We start from the raw sequence: 24,430 nt of genomic DNA on the forward strand, positions 1-24,430 counted from the left end.
AAAATATACACTTTTACTGTATATCTCGGGCTTAAGAGGTGAACCCTGTGAGGCCCAAATTAAAAAGACATTAGCAACTTCAGAGGCCAGAGGGTGGGACATATGAAACACATTTACTGTCAAATAGCATTGTGAGGCTGAACAACAGGACCAATTGACTATACATGTGCTTAACATTTTTTAAATAAACATTATTTTTTTTAAATGGCAAGTGATTTTGTAATTTTGCAACCGTGGGTCTCACAGGGTACTTTTAACCCTGAGGCCCAAATAAAAAAAAGACATAAGCAACTTCAGAGGCCAGAGGGTGAGACCTAAACATGAAGGGTGCCGTGACTGAAAAAAAAAGGTTGAGAAAAGCTGGTATATGGTGTGGCTCTTTGTGGTACCACAGCAATGTTTGTGGCTCTTAGTCTCCGACTGGTTGGCCACCCCTGGAATAGGGTATTCAAATCGGGGGGGGGGAAATGAAACTATCCAGAAATGTGTTAACACGTGGATGGCACTCAGCCGTCGGCCGTCAGAAACGTGTAAATCCGTGATTGGCACTGGAAGTGTTAAAGCGGTAGTCTACTCAAGCAAGATGGCCGCCTGTGAACTACGCAGGAGACTCCACCTTGAGCCATCTAGTGTATATATCTATGGTTGCAGGTGCACAGGCACCCCGTCCCGACTCATCTGGGGACATGCCATCTAACTGCCCCCCCCCCTACCCACCAGCACAACATGTAACAATATGCTCCTCTAAAATCCACCAACACCAGATTATAGCTCATATTCAGAAGTCGTAGAACGGGCACTATTTTTCTTCTCTAGGAACACATTTTTTTTATTAACGGCGATTGCCTCAGAAGTAGTTCAGGCAGACTCTAGGCAATTGCAATAATAATTATACTGACCAAAGCAAACGACACTGACTTGTTACAACAGTGGAGTTCTGACTATGGGCTACAATTTAGTATTTGCTGGACTCTAGAGCTCTTACTTTGATCTTTAAAGAGCACCTACGGGAGGCTGCAATTCGAAACTGGCCACCGTAAATGCCCAAAACTCCCACCACCTCCTTATAGACAGTCTCCTCCCCACCGCATGTATATATTCCCTCCCCGCCGTATGTATATTTCTCTCCCACCCACCCACCCCCTCCTAATGTACAGTCCCCTCCCCATCATATGTATATACTGTCAGGATCTAGGGGTAACAGTACTGTATATTTGAATACCGTTTATGTCACAAATGTATCAGTACTAAATACCTATATGTCCCTATGCCATAAATGTCATGTATGTTGTGTATGTCATAAATGTCTATATGAATTGAAAATGGGGGACCCTGATGGAAACAAGACAAACGTCTTTCTCTGGTCTGCATCCCCTTAACAATTGTGTGTATTGAGCCGTACTGTATTGTACCCTTTCTGCAATCTGTTAAATAAAGTTTTCATTCATTCATTCATTCATTCATTCATTCATTCATTCATTCATTCATTCATTCATTCATTCATTCATTCATTCATTCATTCATTCATTCATTCATTCAGCCTGCAGTGCACCGCCAGCCCTGGTGAGGGCGACAGACCTCAAACGTGAATGTCGAGTGGCTCCGGCGTCACGGCCGGCGACGGAAGTTCGGTAGCAAAAACACACATCGAATTATTGTTTAGTTTACATTAGTTAACCAGACAACTCGCTGACAGGTGCAATCAAATGAAATAGCTAGTAGCTATAACGTAAACGCATATGTCTCGGCTCTGTGCACAGCTGATTGTATTTGAATGATAGTAGTGATACCAGGGATTGCTCGTTAGCTTGCTGCTATCTGGCGTCAGTGAGGTAGGTTAACCCTAACGTTATTGTTAGCCATGGCTAAAACCTCTATACTGTATATTCCTATACACACACTATATGAAATGTACACTTTCTTCGTAATGTACAGTTTCTACGTCAAATGTATATACTCTCTTTTTTAGACTATTTTTTTGTATCACAAACAGTACTGTATTTGTAAATCTGGTATGTCATAAATGTATAGATGTAACTTAGCAGTCCTGTCTATCTGTAATGTATGTCATGTATGTCATAAATGGGGGACCCTGATGTAAACAAGACGAAAGTCTTTCTCTGGTCTGCATCCCCTTAACAATTGTGTGTATTGAGCTGTACTGTATTGTACCCATTCTGCAATCTGTTAATACAGTTATCAATCAATCAATGCAGCCTCTTGGGTTATGAACGCTCTTTGCTTTTTAGGTAAACGTTAGCGGGCAACAACAACAACAACAACTGTTACAGTCATGGGCACTGGTGCCGATGTAAGGGACATTCTGGAGTTGACTGGAGGGGAGAATGATGCTCCCATCAGCAAGAAAGATTTCATCAACTCAGAAAAGGTAAGAGCTGAGAGAGCTCATCTTAACGTAAGTTGTCCTACAGAGTCACCACACACACATCCTCGGTATGTGTGTGAAACGACAGCGATGGCAACTAACGTTTAGAAGCAGCATTGCATGTTACTAATTGAGAGACTGCTTCCCAGAGGGAATTATTAATAGTCTCCCTTTCCTTGCCACAGAAAAAAGCCAAGAAGACAACGGAAACGCTGAGCTTCAAAAGACCGGAGGGGATGCACAGAGAGGTCTACGCTCTGCTCTATTCAGATAAGAAGTATGAGAACATTGAACATTCAGAGGCTCACTCGACTGTATTCGTCATCAATGTATAATGCTCTTCCCCTCGTATGTATATATTTTCTGTTAGGATCTCTGTTTAACAGTACTGTATATACCTGTATGTTAGAAATGTCATGATATATATCTGTATGGTTGCGTATATGACATTAATGTCATTATGAATTGAAAATGGGGGACCCTGATGTAAACGAGACGAAAGTCTTTCTCTGGTCTGCATCCCCTTAACAATTGTGTGTATTGAGCCGTACTGTATTGTACCCATTCTGCAATCTGTTAATAAAGTTTTCAATCAAAGTTGAATTTTGGTCCAGCTGCAGGCCCCCCCCCCAAGTACAATAACACCCCATGTATCTTACATGAATATATAAGTGTGTATGGGTGGGCGTTAAGCAACATGAGAGTTGGGATATGTTACAGGGATTCCTCCAGGGATCTTGATATAGTAGGCTATGCAGAATGCTGTAAAACAAAGGCCCTTGGGGCGCCCCAGTGGCCAAACCACATAGCCAAACCACACGGCCGACCCGGGTTCGACTCCCGAACTCGTCGTTATTTGCCGGGTGTCTTCCCCCCACTCTGTCTCCCATTCCTCCTCTGTCTCTCTCTACTGGACTGCCCAGTGGCAATAAAGCGATAAAAACGCCAAAAAAAAAAAATCTTAAAAAAAACAAAGGCCCTTGTGGTTTGAAGTTCATCTATTACCTATTGTCCACAGAGATGCGCCTCCTCTGCTGCCCAGTGACACCACCCAGGGTTACCGTACGGTCAAGGCCAAGCTGGGCTGTAAGAGAGTCCGGCCCTGGAAATGGATGCCCTTCACCAACCCTGCTCGTAGGGACGGGGCCATATTCCACCACTGGAGACGCATGGCGGAGGAGGGCAAAGACTACCCTTTTTCTCGCTTCAATAAGGTAAGGAGGGCAACGACTACTCTTTTGCTCGCTCCAATATGGGGCCCGACAGTGGTTCAGGAGGTAGAGCAGTCGTCTGGTAATTGGAAGGTTTTCCCGGTTCGATTCCCGCTCCTCCCGCCGGGCAGCATGTCGATGTGTCCTTGAGCAAGACACACTTAACCCCAAATTGCTCCCGATGAGCAGGTCGGCACTTCCTTGCACGGTCGCCTCCGCTGTCGGTGTGTGAGTGAATAGGCGAATGTGAGGAACAAAAATTGTAAAGCGAATTTTCAGTTTAGACAATATCAATATTGTGATGTCAGAACATTCCTAACTCCTAAGGTACGTTAAGTAGACATTTAACTTGCATTCAACCATGAAATGCGTATTTATAAGCTGATAAATCTAGTGATCTATGCACAAAAGCGATATTTCCCCCCGGGCAGATCTCTTAGTTACAACAAGATTGTATGAGCTAGGAAGGTGAAGTGTTTGCAGGTTAAGTATTTAAAGATTGCTAATACCTATTACTAGGCAACTCGGGCACAGAGAAGATGGCACCAATATATGGCAAGAAGAGAGTATCCAGGGAACCTGTTTCCATTATGTCGGCGGACTAATTTGCTTATCTTTTGCGGGTCTTTAAACCACGGTGCAAACGTGGACAACAGTGGGCTGAAGGAACATTACAGTTCTGTGAAATGTAAGTCCCAGGGCCTGAATGTTCCCGGGATTTTGGGGCGAAACGGGGGTTAAAGAGAGTCTCTCCCCACACACTGCTACACACCAGACTGAGGGGGTGGCTAACAATGCTACTTGCCCCCAATGGTCCTTTGTTACTTTGTTACTCTGTTCTTCTTTGTTTATTCACTGTAGGCAGTTCAGGTCCCGGTGTACTCGGAACAAGAATACCAGATGTATCTCCATGACGACGGCTGGACCAAAGCAGAGACTGACCACCTGTTTGACTTGTGCAAACGCTTCGACCTGCGTTTCGTCGTGGTCCACGACCGCTACGACCACCAGCAGTACAGAGTAATTACACACACCAGCTCACACACTCTTTATCCTCTGGAATGAGGTCATCAAATATCATAGTGGTGGTGCATACAGTATATTATTCCATGACAGGCAGGGCCAGGGAATCTACCAACACACTTCTCTCTTTCTAGCACACCCACAGTGCAGTCCCACACACACAGCCTTCACTCACAGATATATCTATCTACACACACACACACTACCCCCTCTCTCTTTCTCTCTTCCTATTACACACACATGCATACACATAGCCTATAACTTGTATTGTACTTCAAGGTCCTCTTATTGGTTTATAAAGCCCTAAATGGTAAAGCCCCTGCTTACCTAGCAGACCTCCTCACCCCCTATACCAACGCCAGGGCCCTCAGATCGGCTGATAAGGGTCTCCTAACCACTCGTAGGTCTAACTTCAAGTCTAGGGGGGGACGTGCTTTTGCGGTCGCAGCCCCTGACCTCTGGAACAGCATCCCCATGTCCATCAAATCTGCCCCCTCCATCGAGTCTTTTAAATCAAAACTCAAACCCCACCTATATCGCCTGGCCTTCCCTGACTCACTTTGACTCTTGCCGTACTTGTTGACGTGTTTTTCCTTTGTCTATCTGTTTATTTTATTTTATTTTTCTGTTTATTTTATACTTTTCTTTGTACTTAGCTTAGCTATGTGAAGCACTTTGGTTGACAAGCGTCATGTTTAAACGTGCTATACAAATAAATTTGATTGATTGATTGATTGATTGATTGTATACACACACATGCACACACATAGCCTCCTCATGGTCTGCATATCACATCTCTAACTCAGTCTGTATGTCAAGGTTCCACTTAGTTTTGTCTATACTTTGTCTACTGTATAAATACTATTGTTAGCTCTGCATTCTAAATAGATCTAGGCTATAGATTGCTTTAACCTTGATTGTCCGCCTTCCACATCCATCACCCTTCAATCCCTTGTTTTCAGAAGCGTTCGGTGGAGGACCTGAAGGAGCGTTATTATACCATCTGTGGTAAACTGATGAAGGTGCGCGCGGCCACGGGGACGGAGCCCAAGATCTACGTGTTCGACGCGGGTCACGAGAGACGCCGGAAGGAGCAGCTGGAGAAACTCTTCAACCGCACGCCGGAACAGGTCAGCCGCGTCGGTTCTGCACGGTTAGATTAGGTTAAGATTAGGGATGTTCGATATTGGCTTTTTTACCAATACCGATATAGTCCAACTCTTAATTTCCGATACCGATATCAACCGATACCGATATATGCAGGGTTTCCCCCCCCCAAAAAAACGGAATAATTTCAGGTAATTAACATTACATACCGGTATCTCTTGTCGTGGAATTAACACGACATTATGCATACTTTTGACAATAAATAAAATCAGAATTAGTTCTTACTTGCTTGCCTGGGTAAATAAAGGTTAAATACATGTAAAAAAAAAAAAATGTATTTAATTTTTTTTTGAAAACCGATACCGATAATTTCCGATATCACATTTTAATGCCAATATCGGACATCCCTAGTTAAGATGTATTGTCATCATACAGCACAAATACAGTACAACAAAAATAAGTTTGGCAACCAACCAGAGTGCAAATGTAACAGTCAAGTGCAATAGTAATATACAATGTGCAGGTGATTTTAAACTGGGTACACCCAGTAGGGTGTAGTGCTAGTAATCAGATGTATGTGTACTGAGTTGTAGTATTAATATGTACAGTGATACAGGTATAAAGACAGTATGGTAGTAAGTCCTACTGGCCAGCAGCACTTCAACTTCAAACTTCAAATTACTTTATTTTCCTTTCGGAACTTCATTTGTGCAGTGGTTGAAAGACAAACATACAGTCACAATACATAGACACTCACCACTATATATATAAAAAAAAAAAATTTAAAACTACAATAAAAAGACCACTATATAAAAAAACACCAACTACATTAAAACTACAGTACTTAAAGCATGATATATTAAAAGCCATGTGGAGCAGTTATATATGTATATATATAGTAGTACATAGTACAGGTACATATATACACCTGTGTATGTATATATATGTACAGGTATAGTATATATACATAATAGTAGTACAGGTACATAGTATATGTCCAGGTGGAAGGGGGAGTCTATTTTAAGAGGCCTTTCTCACTCACTCATTCTGTCCGTACCGAATGGATGGTGTTGTAGAGTCCGCTTTTGAGCGTTTTGCAGGGTTAACGATAGCGCTAAGCTAACGGCTAACGCTAGTTAGCTTAGCCTTTTACTAGTAACATTGCTGCATCGATTATATTGAATGTCATTGATCTACTGGTCGACCACGGCCGACTGGTTGGGCACCACTGGTCTAATAGAAATAAATGCATTCGGGCGGCTAGGTGGTGTAGTGGGCAAGGCACTCGCCACCAGTGTGGAGACGCTAGGATTCGCGTGTTCGAATCCAGCTCTCCACATTGTTTTTCAGTTTGGCTGGTCGTCCGCAGTAATACACATTGGCCGTATTACGGGGAGGGAAAACTGAAGGGTGGGGATTGAACGTTGTGAACAAGCGACTCCTACAAGTCGGTTGGTGCGCCTGCGCAGTAGAATCAGGAAGTGTCGGGGGCAGCGTGAGCCTCCCACGCGTTACTCCTCGACACTGAGAGATCGAGCTGCGCAGGTGAAAAGATGCGACTGCTGTTACCTCAAGTACCGGAGGGGACTTGTGCTATGTATGACTTAGTCCACATTGCAGCCGGCTTGTGGGAGGCAAGAAACAGCGTTCGTGACAGGGGAGGGTTGAATTGGATGATACGAAATTGGGATGGGAGAAAAATATGGAAAAATGGGAGAAAAAGTGGATAAAAAAAAAAAAAAAAAAAATGCATTCGAACAAGAAGTATAGTATACAGCAATGGCTAACGCTAAGCTAACGGCTAACGCTAGTTAGCTTAGCCTGTCCAGCAGCTAACATCCCATCGCTTGTGGCAATTATAGTACATGTCATTGATCTACTGGTCGACCACTGCCGACTGGTTGGGCACCACTGGTCTAATAGAAATAAATGCATTCAAACATGAAACTAATGTATAGAAATAGCATGGCAAACAAAAATTGCCAGGCCTAATGCGAGCCAGAAGTGCTGCGCTTTGCTTTGTAATGTGGCTTCATGTTAGCCGGTTGAGGTCTGAACTCTCAAATTGCCCATAAATATCATTTTTGTATTGTATTGTCCAGTGTGGTTTTATCTGCCCAAAATTCAAGCAAGCATGACAGTAACGACGTTGTGTGTGTCACGCCCCCCGCACCCACGGCCCGATTCCGAGACCACCTAATCCTACTGGCCCCGTTCAGCGGGGGGTAAAACGAATCAGCGCCGTTTCACATCTCAAAAGGGGTGAGTGAGAACACTCCCCCCCGTGCTCCGGGGCGGTGATTCGATCCCAATACCTGAGTGAGAAAGGCCCCTCAGTAGTCCAAAGTCCTTCGGGGGGGGGCAGTCCGGCCTCCACCAGACCTAGGTGTTCAGCAGTCTGATGGAGGTTGGCACGAAGCTACCTAAGCCCCTTTTGTTCAATGATGAAGCTCTGTATCGACGGCCTGAGGGCATTAGTTTGTAATGGGTGTGAAGGGTGTGTGTGTTATCTTCAACTATTTGGGAGGCCTTTTTAACTGTCCGTTTCTTGTGGATGCTGCTGAGTGGCTCCTGGTCCTTCCCAATTATCTTGCCGCTGATCTTAACGACCCTGTCGAGAGGTTTCCGGTTGATGGCACGCATCACTCCAAACCATGATGTGATGTTAAAGGACATTATCGATTCCACAAAGGAGTTGTAGAAAGCCTGCAGTATTGATGGTCAACTAGTAAGACTAGGTAAGGGATATGTACAGATATGCAAAATGATTATAATGTAGGAATATATATATATGTATATACAGCATTATTGTACACACTATCATACAGAGTTATAGTGGTTATAATATGCAGGTGTATAGTCAGTATATAGGAGGATTATATGCAGGTAAATTCAGACGGATATGGATATGTATATATATGCAGTAAATACAAATATATAATGTATATATGCAGTATATAGAGAGCACTGTTGTACATGCCATCATACAGAGTATATGGGTAGACTTAGACTATAGTATGAGGTGGGTAATTAAGATTATTATGATTACCGTGTTGTAGGGCAGTTGTAGACAGTGAAAGCAGTAGGTTGGTATAAGTTGAGTATAGGCAACAGAGTTCAAGTGGTACAGTCTGGGTAACAGAGCTTAGGGTGAAGGCAATGGAGTCAGAGTTTATATGGTTGGGGGGGGGGGGGGGGGGGCGGGGGCTGTCAACAGCACAGAGAGGTGACAGCTGAGGGAAAGAAGCTGTTCCTGACCTGTCAAGTTATTATTATCACATATACCACTTGGAGTCATGGGCGCTGCAAGAAAATCTCCATCTCTTAATTCTTGCATTTGGTTTTCAGTCTAAAGTCTTATCTTTTCTCACTTATTTTTATTGAAACAAGTGAAGAATACTTTTATTTGATTTATTTATTGAACCTTTATATAACCAGGTAAGTCATTAAGAACAAATCCTTATATTTCCAATGGCGACCTGGCAAAAGGCACAGCCTGTTGAGAGGGACAAGATTTAAAGCAAGTTTTAAAACATGTTAAAACAAACGGAGCAGAACAGAACAGACACAGCAGGCAGATACAGGTGCTAGTTTAGGAGCAGTTACAAGTGTTAGTAAAAAATGTCCACGATAGTATCCTTGAAAGCTGCTTTGGAGATTGATGTGATTTTGTTTTTGACCCAGTTCAGGTAAAGGGATCTTCCTTATGTCAACATGGTGTCAGTGATTTTGAGAATCTTCAGTTGTGGCACAAAGTTAAATCATATCACCCCTTTGGTGCATTAGCTTCACTTGTTTTAAGAAAGACGACATCAGGGCTCACTCACATCTTTATTATTATGTTCTCCAGTGTTTCACATTTCACCTCCTCCGTTTGGCCTGCAGGTGGCAGAAGAGGAGTACCTCGTCCAGGAGCTGAGGAAGATTGAGACGAGGAAGAGGGAGCGTGAGAAGAAGGCCCAGGACCTGCAGAAGCTCATCAAGGCGGCGGACACCACGACGGAGCTGCGGCGGGCGGAGAAGAGGGTCTCCAAGAAGAAGCTCCCGCAGAAACGAGAGACGGAGAAACCGGTACGATGCAATGAAGACACACACACACGCACACACACACACGCACGCACACACTGTATGACGTAAACCCTGATTCTCCAACATGTTGAACATGTTTTGGTGTGTAATTCACATGAGAATAGTTAGGCTTTTCTGAGAATATGTAGATTATTAATTGGTAAGAATTAAATTTTATGGCGATGGTCCTGGTTTCCAATGATTCCAATTAGAGAACCACTGGTTTAAAGACTCAAAACTTTGACTCCTGTGTTTTCCTTTAAAAAATGTTTCATGTATATATGCGCGTGTGTGTGTGTGTGTGTATATATATATTAGGGCTGTCAAAATTAATGCTTTAACTTTGGAGATTAATTTAAATTATTTAAAGCATTAAAATAAATTAATCTAGATTAATCTATGGAGTGAAAAATCTTCAATATAATATAAGAAAGAGGTCTAGCTGAGTCAATGTTGATGGTTTTGTTGAACATTTGTATTTCACAGGAGAGAAACTGTAGTCAAAGAAAGCTATTAAAATAGTCTTTGAATCTAAATATACTTTCTTTGTGTTGATTTTACATTAATTCCATGATTTTAGTAAAGTAAGTAAAGTAAATATCTGTTACAAACTTCGGTTTTAAGTAGAAAAATGCTATTTTTAATCTAGATTAATTACAGAAAATTGTGAGATTAATTAGTAATTTTTTTTAAATCTATTGACAGCACTAATATATATATATATACATACATACACACACACCCATTTATCCACCTCTTTAACAATCCTCTATCTGTCCCTCCACAGGCTGTTCCAGAGACGGCAGGAATCAAATTCCCGGACTTTAAATCGGCGGGAGTCACACTACGCAGCCAGAGGGTGAGCATAACTACCCCCTCCCCCCTCAACTAAAGACTGCCCCATTCAGCTGTTCAAATACCCCCCCTCAACTAAAGACTGCCCCATTCAACTGTTCAAATACCCCCTCAACTAAAGACTGCCCCATTCAGCTGTTCAAATGCCCCCTCAACTAAAGACTGCCCCCTTTAGCTGTTCAAATACCCCCCTCAACTAAAGACTGCCCCATTCAGCTGTTCAAATACCCCCCCTCAACTAAAGACTGCCCCCTTCAGCTGTTCAAATACCCCCCCTCAACTAAAGACTGCCCCCTTCAGCTGTTCAAATACCCCCCCTCAACTAAAGACTGCCCCCTTTAGCTGTTCAAATACCCCCCCCTCAACTAAAGACTGCCCCATTCAGCTCTTCAAATACCCCCCTCAACTAAAGACTGCCCCCTTTAGCTGTTCAAATACCCCCCTCAACTAAAGACTGCCCCATTCAGCTGTTCAAATACCCCCCTCAACTAAAGACTGCCCCCTTGAACTGTTCAAATACCCCCCTCAACTAAAAACTGCCCCATTCAGCTGTTCAAATACCCCCCTCAACTAAAGACTGCCCCATTCAGCTGTTCAAATACCCCCCCTCAACTAAAGACTGCCCCCTTCAGCTGTTCAAATACCCCCCTCAACTAAAGACTGCCCCCTTGAACTGTTCAAATACCCCCTCAACTAAAGACTGCCCCATTCAGCTGTTCAAATACCCCCTCAACTAAAGACTGCCCCCTTTAGCTGTTCAAATACCCCCCTCAACTAAAGACTGCCCCATTCAGCTGTTCAAATACCCCCCTCAACTAAAGACTGCCCCATTCAGCTGTTCAAATACCCCCCTCAACTAAAGACTGCCCCCTTCAGCTGTTCAAATACCCCCCTCAACTAAAGACTGCCCCCTTCAGCTGTTCAAATACCCCCCCTCAACTAAAGACTGCCCCATTCAGCTGTTCAAATACCCCCCCTCAACTAAAGACTGCCCCATTCAGCTGTTCAAATACCCCCCTCAACTAAAGACTGCCCCATTCAACTGTTCAAATACCCCCTCAACTAAAGACTGCCCCATTCAGCTGTTCAAATACCCCCCTCAACTAAAGACTGCCCCATTCAGCTGTTCAAATACCCCCCTCAACTAAAGACTGCCCCCTTCAGCTGTTCAAATACCCCCCTCAACTAAAGACTGCCCCCTTCAGCTGTTCAAATACCCCCCCTCAACTAAAGACTGCCCCATTCAGCTGTTCAAATACCCCCCCTCAACTAAAGACTGCCCCATTCAGCTGTTCAAATACCCCCCTCAACTAAAGACTGCCCCATTCAACTGTTCAAATACCCCCTCAACTAAAGACTGCCCCATTCAGCTGTTCAAATACCCCCCTCAACTAAAGACTGCCCCATTCAGCTGTTCAAATACCCCCTCAACTAAAGACTGCCCCCTTTTGCTGTTCAAATACCCCCTCAACTAAAGACTGCCCCCTTCAGCTGTTCAAATACCCCCCTCAACTAAAGACTGCCCCCTTGAACTGTTCAAATACCCCCTCAACTAAAGACTGCCCCATTCAGCTGTTCAAATACCCCCCTCAACTAAAGACTGCCCCCTTTAGCTGTTCAAATACCCCCCTCAACTAAAGACTGCCCCATTCAGCTGTTCAAATACCCCCCTCAACTAAAGACTGCCCCATTCAGCTGTTCAAATACCCCCTCAACTAAAGACTGCCCCATTCAACTGTTCAAATACCCCCCTCAACTAAAGACTGCCCCATTCAGCTGTTCAAATACCCCCTCAACTAAAGACTGCCCCATTCAGCTGTTCAAATACCCCCTCAACTAAAGACTGCCCCATTCAGCTGTTCAAATACCCCCCCTCAACTAAAGACTGCCCCATTCAGCTGTTCAAATACCCCCCCTCAACTAAAGACTGCCCCATTCAGCTGTTCAAATACCCCCCCTCAACTAAAGACTGCCCCCTTTTGCTGTTCAAATACCCCCCCAACTAAAGACTGCCCCATTCAGCTGTTCAAATACCCCCTCAACTAAAGACTGCCCCCTTTAGCTGTTCAAATACCCCCCCTCAACTAAAGACTGCCCCATTCAGCTGTTCAAATACCCCCCCTCAACTAAAGACTGCCCCCTTCAGCTGTTCAAATACCCCCTCAACTAAAGACTGCCCCCTTCAGCTGTTCAAATACCCCCTCAACTAAAGACTGCCCCCTTCAGCTGTTCAAATACCCCCTCAACTAAAGACTTCAACTTCACACTCAAATATTGGTATGAAGAGAACCAATTTGGGAAAAAAAAATAAAATACAAACCCGAAAACCCAACGAAAAGGATGAGAATTCAAAGTAACCAATTCACTTCAAGTCAAGCATTTAGCGTCGTAGCTCTTGATGTACGACGCGAGCGACCGGAGAACGTTTGAGTTGGGACTAGCCATCTCTCATTAGCGCTATAATGATTAATGCCGTTAGCGGCCCCCGGCTAATATCTGTAGGACCAGAGCAGGGGGAGGCTTTATTCATCTCCAAGACTGATGAGGAGCCACTGCTCTCTATGGAAAAGGCATTAGCAGCACAGCTAAAGGAGTGGAGTTAGCTCCTCCAGCTAATCAGTCAGACAGAGTCCAGTGGATAAAGACATTTTGATCTGGCCCGTTAAAGTGCATTTCATACGAATTAAATGGCTGGAGGTGGAGGCACTCATCCTAATATCCCCTGCACCTTAACTCATCCTCTCCGTGTGTGTGTGTGTGTTGCAGATGAAGCTGCCGAGCTCGGTAGGCCAGAAGAAGATCAAGGCCATTGAGCAGATCCTGACGGAGCAGGGAGTGGGTGAGCGAGCTGTGCCCGCGTCGCTACACTCTTACACAAGTTACAAAAGACTTCCATTTACCCTCAAACCACCGATGACGCAAAATCACAATAACCTCTGAAATGCAAAACTGTCATGAGGGACCAAATGCTCGTACCTCTGTGTCCCGGAAGGACTGAGGATCTAATTGATCAAATCACCTTTAGGCCAGGGCTGTACATTAACCTTTTTTTGCACATAGCACTGGTGCTACAGAGGTTGATAGTTTTGTAGCACAGGCCAAAATCTTGTAGCACAAGTATAAAACGTGTTATATTTGTAACAGTCACAAATGTGCCTATTGTTTGGTGTTATTTAGTTGCAGTGCCATGTTTGGCTGTCATTTTCATGCTGACAAGTTGACGTCACACAGCCAGACACGTTACGTGTAAGGAATTATGGGATTTGGTGTTGGTTGTATGGACTCTACTAGGGGTGGGAATCACCAGTTTCATCACGATACAATACGATATCGATTCTTTGGACAACGATACGATATTTGCCGATATCTGCCACGATACGATATGAGACGATATCATAAGCCCATTTAACACAATCCGTAACATTTAGATCAACTCAAAAAAGGTAACGAAAATATCATTTGAGAAAAAAAATTATTTAGCTCTTCCAGACATTTAAATGAAAAAACAATCTATTGTTTTTAATACAAATAGACCTCCTGTTCACTGTAAAGTGCCACGCTTTGATATATTGAGCTTTAAACTTCAAGTAATTTTTTTTGGAACTCACAAGTCACAACACGCAACCTAAAACCCCTTCCTCTCCCAAACCGTTTCTACAATTGTTTTATGTTGCATGGTGATCATGAATTCATTTTTTTTTTTTTTTTATACTATAATAAAACTATAATATACTCCTGGCTTCGTCATCTTTCCGGGCACACACACACACACACACACACAGAGAGAACGGGGGTGTGTGCGTTTGGGGAGACGATGCTGTCAGTCCCCACTTTCTGCTGTTCTCTATGGCTCTGCCTCTGATCAGGATTAGCTTGTTAGCTTACGCTAACGTAACGTTAATTTCGGGCGATGTGGGCATAAAGGAATGGCGACGATGCAAAGCATGTTAGATGCATTTGACCCGTTGTGAGAAAAAAAAAACACCACAGACTTATTTCGGGTCGCAAAATAGGCGCACTGCTGTGTAGCCCTGCTCTGCGTAATGCCAGCAGAAGCACGGACTGGGCGGATATGACTCGACGAGTTGCCACAGGATTTTCTATATGAACCGAATGTTGCTAGCTGCCGGAGCCATAGATATTATAGCTGGAGCTGCGCTTGGGGCGGAAATGAGACCCGCCACAGGATTTTCAAAATAAGAGTATCGATATGAACCGAATGCCTATCGCACCAGTGCTACTGAAGTAAATCCATTCATCGCACAGATCGATGTTGCTGTAGCATGTGCGATATATATCTCGCACTGTACAGCCCTGCTTTAGGTCTTCTTTAGTCAAGATACCGGTTTTAACTAGGGATGTCCCGATCGCCTTTTTTTGCTTCCGATCCGATCCCGATCATGTGATTTTAAATATCTATCGATCCAATCGTTTCCGATCCGATCTTTCACATTAGTAATCAATTTTGACGCATTTTTGTCAGAAACTGGCAGAGCGAGACAAGCCCATCTGTTGCCTATAATAGTCCGGGGCGCGAGAGCGGAGGCTTTTGTTATTACATTCACCCTGAGAAATGTGCTTCTGCTTCATATGAGAAATATTAAAAGTTTCAATATATGTTTGCACATTAGTATACATTCAGTGTTCGACTTACGTAATGGTCCATTCTGGTCTGAAACGCCGACGATAATCCTCAGTCATGTAACGTTATCCTCCAGTTGAAAAGTTAGTCTGAAAACTTCGCCTCCAGCCTGCTGCTTCATGAGTTTTTCCTCCACGCGGAATCTCCTCCTTGCAAACATTGCAACTGGCTTGACTTTCTATTTTAAAATGCTTAGTTCCAAACCTCTGACATTAAGTCTAGCTGCTCAAGTCAGTGGATATTAACCGTGTTTCGGGAGCGACGTGTTGTTGTTGTGATGTGGTCGCGTGTAGCGTGTAGCGTCTAAATTAAAGGGAATGTTTGTTGCAACGGTGAAAATTAAAGGGTGTTTGTTGTGGATCATTATTCTGCTCTGTGTGACAATAAATACATTAATGATGATATATTATATGTAATTTAAAACTAAGGCCTCCGTATGAGTTTAAGACGTGGACATGGTCATGTTTGTTGAATAAAAATTTTCTTTTTTTGACTGCCGATTTTTATTATTATTTTTTCCCGATCCCCGATACTCTGAAAAGCACGTGATCGACGCCGATTCCGATCACGTGATCGGATCGGGACATCCCTAGTTTTAACAAATGTTTATTTACTGATCAAAGAATAAACGGTTCATATAGAATATTCTCGAGAATAGGACGCCCTTTATGTCTCGCACCCACAGTCTGATGCCAGTTAGCTGCCTTTTACGATTCATACGAGAGCTCTAGACCCTAAAATGCACAGAGGTTTTCTACTTTCATTCAGTGATTTAGATGAACGGTCACATCCGTTGTTCACGTGAGTTTCCGTCACATGAGACCATGTTGATCTTCTTAGTTGAGCTGCTGTTAGCGGTTTAATTTCCCATATGGCAGTAATGAGTCATAAATGATTGGGATTCCCTTGTTAGACTAGAATCATTGTTTTTAATCTACAAAACTGATCTGGCTGTTCATTAATAGAAGGCTCAATAGCTTTAAGTCATTGGCTCTTGTGTGTGTCTCTCTCCGTGCGTCTAGACCTCAACCCCATGCCCTCTTGTGTGTCTCATCTGTTGGCTCTTGTGTGTGTCTCTCTCCGTGCGTCTAGACCTCAACCCCATGCCCACGGAGGACATCGTGCAGATGTTCAACGAGCTGCGCAGCGACCTGGTGCTGCTCTACGAGCTGAAGCAGGCCCACGGGAACTGCGAGTACGAGCAGCAGATGCTGCGTCACCGCTACGAGGCCCTGCTGAAGGCCAGCGGGGGGGGCAGTGGGGGGGGGGTCGTGGGACCCGGGGCCATCGCCGCCCCCACTGCCCCCCAGGGAGGGGAGGCCAACAACGCCAACAACAACAGTACCGCGGCGCTGCCCGCCCCGGGAGCAGAGGTCCTGGTCTGGCCCGGCCTGGACGACATCAAGACGGAGGCCAAGGAGCAGATCATCGACGTGGTGGGAGCGCCGCTCACGCCCAACTCTGTGAGTAGAACACGTCCCACCTGGGTTCTGTAGCAGCCAGAGGGTCTAGAACACGTCCCACCTGGGTTCTGTAGCAGCCAGAGCGCCTGGTCTAGAAGAACACGTCCCACCTGGGTTCTGTAGCAGCCAGAGCGCCTGGTCTAGAAGAACACGTCCCACCTGGGTTCTGTAGCAGCCAGAGGGTCTAGAACACGTCCCACCTGGGTTCTGTAGCAGCCAGAGGGCCTAGAACACGTCCCACCTGGGTTCTGTAGCAGCCAGAGGGTCTAGAACACGTCCCACCTGGGTTCTGTAGCAGCCAGAGGGTCTAGAACACGTCCCACCTGGGTTCTGTAGCAGCCAGAGGGCCTGGTCTAGAACACGTCCCACCTGGGTTCTGTAGCAGCCAGAGGACCTGGTCTAGAACACGTCCCACCTGGGTTCTGTAGCAGCACCTGGTCTAGAACACGTCCCACCTGGGTTCTGTAGCAGCCAGAGGGTCTAGAACACGTCCCACCTGGGTTCTGTAGCAGCCAGAGGACCTGGTCTAGAACACGTCCCACCTGGGTTCTGTAGCAGCCAGAGGACCTGGTCTAGAACACGTCCCACCTGGGTTCTGTAGCAGCCAGAGGGTCTAGAACACGTCCCACCTGGGTTCTGTAGCAGCCAGAGGGTCTAGAACACACCCCACCTGGGTTCTGTAGCAGCCAGAGGGTCTAGAACACGTCCCACCTGGGTTCTGTAGCAGCCAGAGGGTCTAGAACACGTCCCACCTGGGTTCTGTAGCAGCCAGAGGGCCTGGTCTAGAACACGTCCCACCTGGGTTCTGTAGCAGCACCTGGTCTAGAACACGTCCCTCCTGGGTTCTGTAGCAGCCAGAGGGCCTGGTCTAGAACACGTCCCACCTGGGTTCTGTAGCAGCCAGAGGGCCTGGTCTAGAACACGTCCCACCTGGGTTCTGTAGCAGCCAGAGGGTCTAGAACACGTCCCACCTGGGTTCTGTAGCAGCACCTGGTCTAGAACACGTCCCACCTGGGTTCTGTAGCAAATATCATGCAGGTAGATATTAGGGATGGAACAGTCCTCCTTTTTCTGTATTTTTCTCCCATCCCAATTTAGTCGTTATGCCAATTCCCCCCTCCCCTTGTCGTTGCGCGCATTTGCCCCCCATTTGCCGGTCTAGGGAGGGGCTGGACGGTATGGTCTAAAATTTATATCACGGTATAATTTGAAGCATAGACGGTAACGGTATATATCACGGTATATTCATTTATCTTAAAATGTCTATATAATGCTTCTGAAGGGGTAAAACACTGGCAGCTATTACTGTACTCTTGTATTACTAGGACATATTTCACATAGTACAGAGGTATCTTAAGCACATTTATTGTGCAAAACTGCAATAGAAAAATGCAAAACCTCTTCTCAAGTTACTTCCATTTCTGAAAAACACTGTTTTCATTAAATACAATCAAATCAAGCGGCACACAGTGAAAATAAAAACTACAGCAGGACAGGAGGTTTCTTTCCCTCAAACAACTCAAACACAATACAACTCCAACATAACTTAACTTTAGCGTACATGTTTGACAACGTGTAGAGAGAGAGAGCGAGAGAGTGTGATGTTTGAGGTTTGAGCTTCCTAAGATGCCGTAGGTGATGATGTCACACCAGGATTTGTCAACACATAGAAACGGGAGCAGCCCGATGGATAAAGCTATATAAAGAAACGTATAGCCAAATAAATGTGAAGTTATCTTTGAACCTCTGTTGTCAAGCCTCGTCAATATAACCCCCCCCCCAATCTTTCCTCACTAATGGAACTGTGCCGCAGAGTGACGTTAGAATGTTAGCTTAGTGGCTAACGTGAGTTAGCTTAGCGGCTAACGTTAGCCCCGTTGCTGCGCTAAATCAAGTCTCCTCTCAGCCTCCTTAGCCAAATTGAAATGCCAAAACTATTATGGCAGGGTCCGTGAACAAGTGGAGAAAAACTCAGTACAATTAAACACTATGCAACGACCACTGCAAACGTCGAGTGAATCGTCAAGTAACGTTAACGTCATTGCTACTGCTGTGACTAGCTGCTCTGTCCACCGGTCACAAGGTATAGTCAAAATTCATACCGTTTATATACCGTATACCGTCCACCCCTAATAGATACTATCACATGTCCCCTCCGATACATGCGGAGTCAGCCAGCCGCTTCTTTTCACCTGACAGCGAGGACTCTCACTGGGGGAGCGTAACGCGTGGGAGGCTCACACTACTTCCCCCAGTTCCCTCCCTCGCTGAGCAGGCGCCCCGACCGACCTGTAGGAGTCGCTGTTTACAACGACCAGGATACACACCCCACCGGCTTTCCACCCGCTAACACTGCCAATTGGTTAGTATGGACGACCGACCAAGCCGGAGGTACCGCTGACAGCTGGATTCGATACCAGTGTCTCTGCGGTGGTAGGCAGGCGCTTAGTCCGCTGCGCTACCCAGCCGCCCATGTTATGGAACAGTTTCTGTAAGAAAATCTGAACCATTCGGTTTACTTTGGTACTGAACCCTTTGCTGTGGTCTAATACATCACTCCTGGGTTTACTTTAATACTGAACCCTTTGCTGTGGTCTAATACATCACTCCTGGGTTTACTTTAATACTGAACCCTTTGCTGTGGTCTAATACATCACTCCTGGGTTTACTTTAATACTGAACCCTTTGCTGTAGTCTAATACATCACTCCTGGGTTTAGTTTGGTACCGAACCCTTTGCTGTGGTCTAATACATCACTCCTGGGTTTACTTTAATACTGAACCCTTTGCTGTGGTCTAATACATCACTCCTGGGTTTACTTTAATACTGAACCCTTTGCTGTGGTCTAATACATCACTCCTGGGTTTACTTTAATACTGAACCCTTTGCTGTGGTCTAATACATCACTCCTGGGTTTACTTTGGTACTGTGGAACGGGAACCCTACAGTAATACATCACTCCTAATTCAATTAACATTAGTAATTCATGCCCGCCACATTTAAATCCCAAACCGAGTGGGATCTTTGAGTTTGTCCAGGTGAGGTGGTGGTGGGTGCGTGCAGCTGTCAGTCATTCTGTCTTGGGCTACTGGTAACGTTAACCTTTTCACTGCCACACGGCAGCCGGTTAACCCTTTCACTGTGACAATACAGAAGGTTAGCCCTTTACTATCACACAACCGACGGCGATGCTCCATTATTAGCATCATTAGCTCCGCGGATGCCACCGGCTCAGTGGCCTCATGGGTAGAGTGTCCGCCCTGAGTTCGGGAGGCTGGGAGTTCAAGCCCCGGCCGAGTCATACCAAAGACTATTTAAAAATGGTACCCATAGCCTCCCTGCTTGACACTCAGCATCAAGGGTTGGTTTGGGGGGGAAGTCCTTGCGACATACTAGCGTCATGTCCAAGGGGTGTACTTGTACATCAAGCTGCCTCACGCTACGGAAACAGGAGATAGGCTCCTGCCCCATGTGCCGTTACGGCTCGAGAACCATTGGTTCTCAAAGGCAACTTCTTCTTCTTCTTCTGTCGTGTGGCAGTGAAAGTGGCCAAGTTGAGCTATATACAATGGGGGAAATAAGTATTGAACACATCAGCATTTTGTCCCGTAAATATATTTCCAATGTGGCCATTCAAGTTTATTTGTTTGTTTATTTGTTTATTGTTATTCGCACTTACAAACATATTCTGGAATAAATAAGTAAAAAAAGAACAGTTAAAATGTGCAGGAATAGTTAGAAAACCCAAGGCTTATAAGCGACCTCTCCTCTTAAACCTATATAGGATAACTACACAAAAAAAAGAAATCCCCCCCCCACATTATGCACAAACACATGCGCATATCCCTCTCTCATACACACAGATACATACAATACAGCATTATACAACTATTATAATGTTGGGGATTTTTTTTTTAAAAGACTTTACACAAATACACATGGATACTATAGACTACAGAATCTGTAGTTCTTTTTTAGTGAAATGTTCACCAGACTTTGGTATTAACTCATGGAATCCAGACAAACAATCTAAACATTAAAGTCCATACATAAATAAAGTTATGTGTAATAAAGTGGAATGACATAGGAAAAAATTATTGAACACACTAACTGAAATTAATTCAATACTTAGTGGAGAAGCCTTTGTTTGTAATGACGGCTCCAAGGATGCTTTCTGTATGATGTAACTAATCACCCGCAGTATTCAGGTGTGATTTTGGCCCATTCCTCTACACAGATTGTCTTTAAATCTTGAAGATTGCGGAGGGGCCTCTTGTGAATCTGGATCTTCAGATGCTTCCACAAATGTTCAATTGGGTTTAAGTCAGGTGATTGACTGGGCCATTCCAACAAGTTGATTTTCTTTCTCTGAAATCAACTGCAAGTTTCCTTTGCTGTATGCTTTGGATTGTTGTCCTGGTGGAAGGTCCACCCACGTGTCATCCTCAGCATCCTGGTGGATGGCAGCAGGTTCATCTCAAGAATCTCTCTGTACATGGCTCCATTCATTGTTCCTTCAATGATATGAAGTCTGCCAGTACCAGGAGAGGAGAAGCAGCCCCACACCATGATACTTTTCACATCGGTGCATCACTAGCCAATTCTATTTTCATGATTTGCAACAATCTGTTTGTGAAGGTCTTGAGAGCTCTTTGCTTTTACCCATCATTTGATGTTTCTTGTGTGGCACCTTGGTAACAAAAAAAAACATTTTTATAGCCCATCAATATATTCTAACCCAGTTGACATTATTAGCACAGATAGGAGGTAGAGTTGCCTCCTAATTAGTTTTGGTTTTCAGCTAGTTCCTTGCCTTTCCTTGCTGTGGTGTACTGCTTTTTCTTAGTGTGTCCAATACTTTTTTCCTGTTTCATTCCACTTTATTACACATAACTTTAGATTTCTTATCTGGATTTCTTGAGTTAATACAAACGTCTGGTGCAAATTTAGCTTGAATACGCTCATTGGAAATACATTTACTGAACAAAATGTTGATGTGTTCAATACTTATTTTCCCCATTGTACATAATATAATATAATAATAATATTCTCATAATATTCTCCAGCATTGTTTAAATCTGCTGTTTGGCCATGTTATAGATTTAGTTTAGTGTATGATAGGGCTGCAACGATTAGTCGACATAATCGACGACGTCGATTATAAAAAATCGTCGACGAGGAATTGTTGCGTCGATTAGTCATTAAAAAAAAAATATATATATATTATACTTTTTTATTTTTTATTTATTTTTTAACTACCTATCTTTGTGAAAGTGGCTTCTCAGCTCTGGTCCAGCCAGCTGAAGACTTCTTAGTTTAACATAACAGACCGACAGTAAGTTTGGGGGAACTAATGGGATAACTGGGGATGTTGTTTGGTCCTGACAAGAGTCTCAAAGCAACTCTGAGGTCATGCTCAATGTCCAATCGGTTCCTCTGCTCTGTCTTCAGCTGGACCAGAGCTGAGAAGCCACTTTCACAAAGATAGGTAGTGCAAAAAAAAAAAACAATCGAAAAAATAATCGACAGATTAGTCGACTACCAAAATAGTCATTAGTTGCAGCCCTAGTGTATGATAAAGGCGCACTTCTTCAATCATTATCTGAAATGAAAGAATAAATAAATAAAATACTCTAACCCTGCACTACCCAGCCGCCCATGTTATGGCAATTCATGGTGTATTTTTGTAAGTTTGGGTCCCGGGGAAACACCAAATTTCTCTTTGGGTCTCGAGCTGAAAAAGTTTGGGAATCCCTGCTCTAGAGTGATTGAAAATAACTTCTTCAGACGTCTTCCTTATAAAAACCACACACCAGGGGTGCTCCAGTAGCACACCATGTTACCGCGCTGCGTCGCGGGACTCCGTGCTGCGTCACGGATCTGGTTGACTCCGAGTTCGATTCCCGGACTCGCCGTCATTTGCCGAATGTCTCCCCCTGATCTCTCTCCCGTTTCACCCTACAACTGTCGGTCATGCTTGACCAGAAAAGCGATAAACGCTAAAAAATAAAGTTAAAAAAAAAAAAAACACACACACCTAGAATGAACAAATAGACCTAACTGATGATGGACATTGAGATACCAGATACTATTTGAATTAGCAAATGGAATGTTTTCTCCCTGCTGAACCCAACTGAACTGTGATTTTAAATTTAATTTTTTTTTTTTACTAACCATTCCACCCCTAGTGCATATATATATAGTCACACATCATTCACTTTGAGGAAGTATGACCAGGGACACTACTGTTCCAAACCGTCCTGGGATGTTTAGTAACGTAGAACAACTTGACAACCTCGACGGGACAATGACATCATCCCTTTGTCTCTCGTTTCAGCGCAAAAGGAGAGAATCCGCCTCGAGCTCCTCGTCTGTGAAGAAAGTGAAGAAGCCGTGAGGAGGAGGAGGAGGAGGAAGGGTTTCCAGTGCGACTGTCTGGTTCACTGCTCGGACGATGTCACTAACCGTGGGTCACGTGGGGGGGGGGGAGACCATGTACTCATCTGGTGTGTTGTTGTCACTGCCCCAAGTACCTTGGACTATACCGTCCCCATAGTTCCAGAATCACAAAACACACACACCCTCACAGGCGCCCTTGTCCCCTCAACCCCCCCCCCCCCCCCCCCCATTGTGACCACGGCAACAACTGAGTGACATTCCATTCCTCCTCGTCGTCCCCTCCTCCGCTCCGCCAGCAGCACTCTCAGGCTCCGATGAGGCCAGATCAACTGTAAATTGCCAGGCCGAGCTAATCGGGCCATGGGGGAAGAAGAGGGGAGCGACTGGGTAATTGAAATGAAAAGGACTGAGAGAGAGCGAGCGAGAGAGCGAGAGAGCGAGGAAGACCTGATCTGCAGAGCTACGTTCCGTTCAGCCGTCTCTTGTGTGTGTGTGTGTGTGTGTCGTGTAGCGTTCTCATGCCGTACGTGTTTAGTGTGTTTCTGTTAGTAGTGCCAGTCCCATAATGGTGTCAGTTGAATGTGTCTCGTTGGAGACTAGTGGCCTCTCTCTCCCTCTTGATGGGCAGAGAGTAACCCATTTATTAACGACAGGTGGGGCTGATGTGTTGTTGCCATGTGTCCACAAGCGACCTTGAAGATGCTTTTCTCATAGATTCAATAAACCTTTGTTTTGTTCTTTTTTTATTTACAACCGTGTCGTTGCATGCTTTCTGTAGACCCGTTTGCTGTTTGTAAAAAATTATAATCACGGTTCGCACAAGGTCCTTGAATTTCTATGAAAAAAAAGTCAATGCCTGGAATTCCTTGAAAACAGCAAATTTTATAACAAGGTGCTTAAAAAGTCCTTGAATTTCAAATCAACCATTCGCATTGAAAGTTTTGTTAATCCATGATCAAATTCTTCTGAGTCAAGAAATAAAATATTTTTTATTTAAAGTGTAACTAATTGTCGGAAATTGGTTTTAAGCCATACATATTTTTTTCTATAAAAAAAACTATTTAAAGGTGAATTGTATCCTTTTAGATTCCCTTTTTTAAATGAAAAATAGTGCTTTGAAAAGTACTTGAATTAAATTTTGCAACGTCTTTGGGAACCCTGGATATTGTTTTGGCTACGGACGTCTCCAGGGGCGGTCGGGATGAAACCATGTGACGTCCGACAACCAGTGCGTTGGATTATACCTTTGCCTAGTCGAGCGCCTTCTTTCAGAATC

At 44.4% G+C, this 24,430-nt stretch overlaps 1 protein-coding gene across 1 annotated transcript; it reads left to right on the forward strand.

Moving 5' to 3' along the window:
• The first annotated feature begins 1,617 nt into the window (after positions 1 to 1,617).
• Positions 1,618 to 24,102, forward strand: dmap1 (DNA methyltransferase 1 associated protein 1). The gene is made up of 11 exons (XM_084310494.1): positions 1,618 to 1,832; positions 2,250 to 2,389; positions 2,572 to 2,663; positions 3,405 to 3,600; positions 4,459 to 4,617; positions 5,583 to 5,750; positions 9,613 to 9,798; positions 10,583 to 10,654; positions 13,417 to 13,489; positions 16,385 to 16,755; positions 23,093 to 24,102. Exons 2-11 carry the CDS (start codon positions 2,294 to 2,296, stop codon positions 23,150 to 23,152), a joined length of 1,473 nt encoding a protein of 490 aa, XP_084166620.1. The 5' UTR covers positions 1,618 to 1,832; positions 2,250 to 2,293; the 3' UTR covers positions 23,153 to 24,102.
• Positions 24,103 to 24,430: the final 328 nt, after the last annotated feature.

This window comes from Notolepis coatsorum (genome assembly GCF_963971535.1).
Source record: "Notolepis coatsorum genome assembly, chromosome: 3".
NCBI lineage: Eukaryota > Metazoa > Chordata > Actinopteri > Aulopiformes > Paralepididae > Notolepis > Notolepis coatsorum.

Excerpts from the sequence above, each read along its gene's own strand:
- dmap1 (XM_084310494.1), top strand. The coding sequence starts at position 2,294 with ATGGGCACTGGTGCCGATGTAAGGGACATTCTGGAGTTGACTGGAGGG. Across the intron at positions 10,655-13,416 it reads TCACACTACGCAGCCAGAGG|ATGAAGCTGCCGAGCTCGGT; the intron begins GTGAGCATAACT and ends TGTGTGTTGCAG. Across the intron at positions 13,490-16,384 it reads CCTGACGGAGCAGGGAGTGG|ACCTCAACCCCATGCCCACG; the intron begins GTGAGCGAGCTG and ends CCGTGCGTCTAG.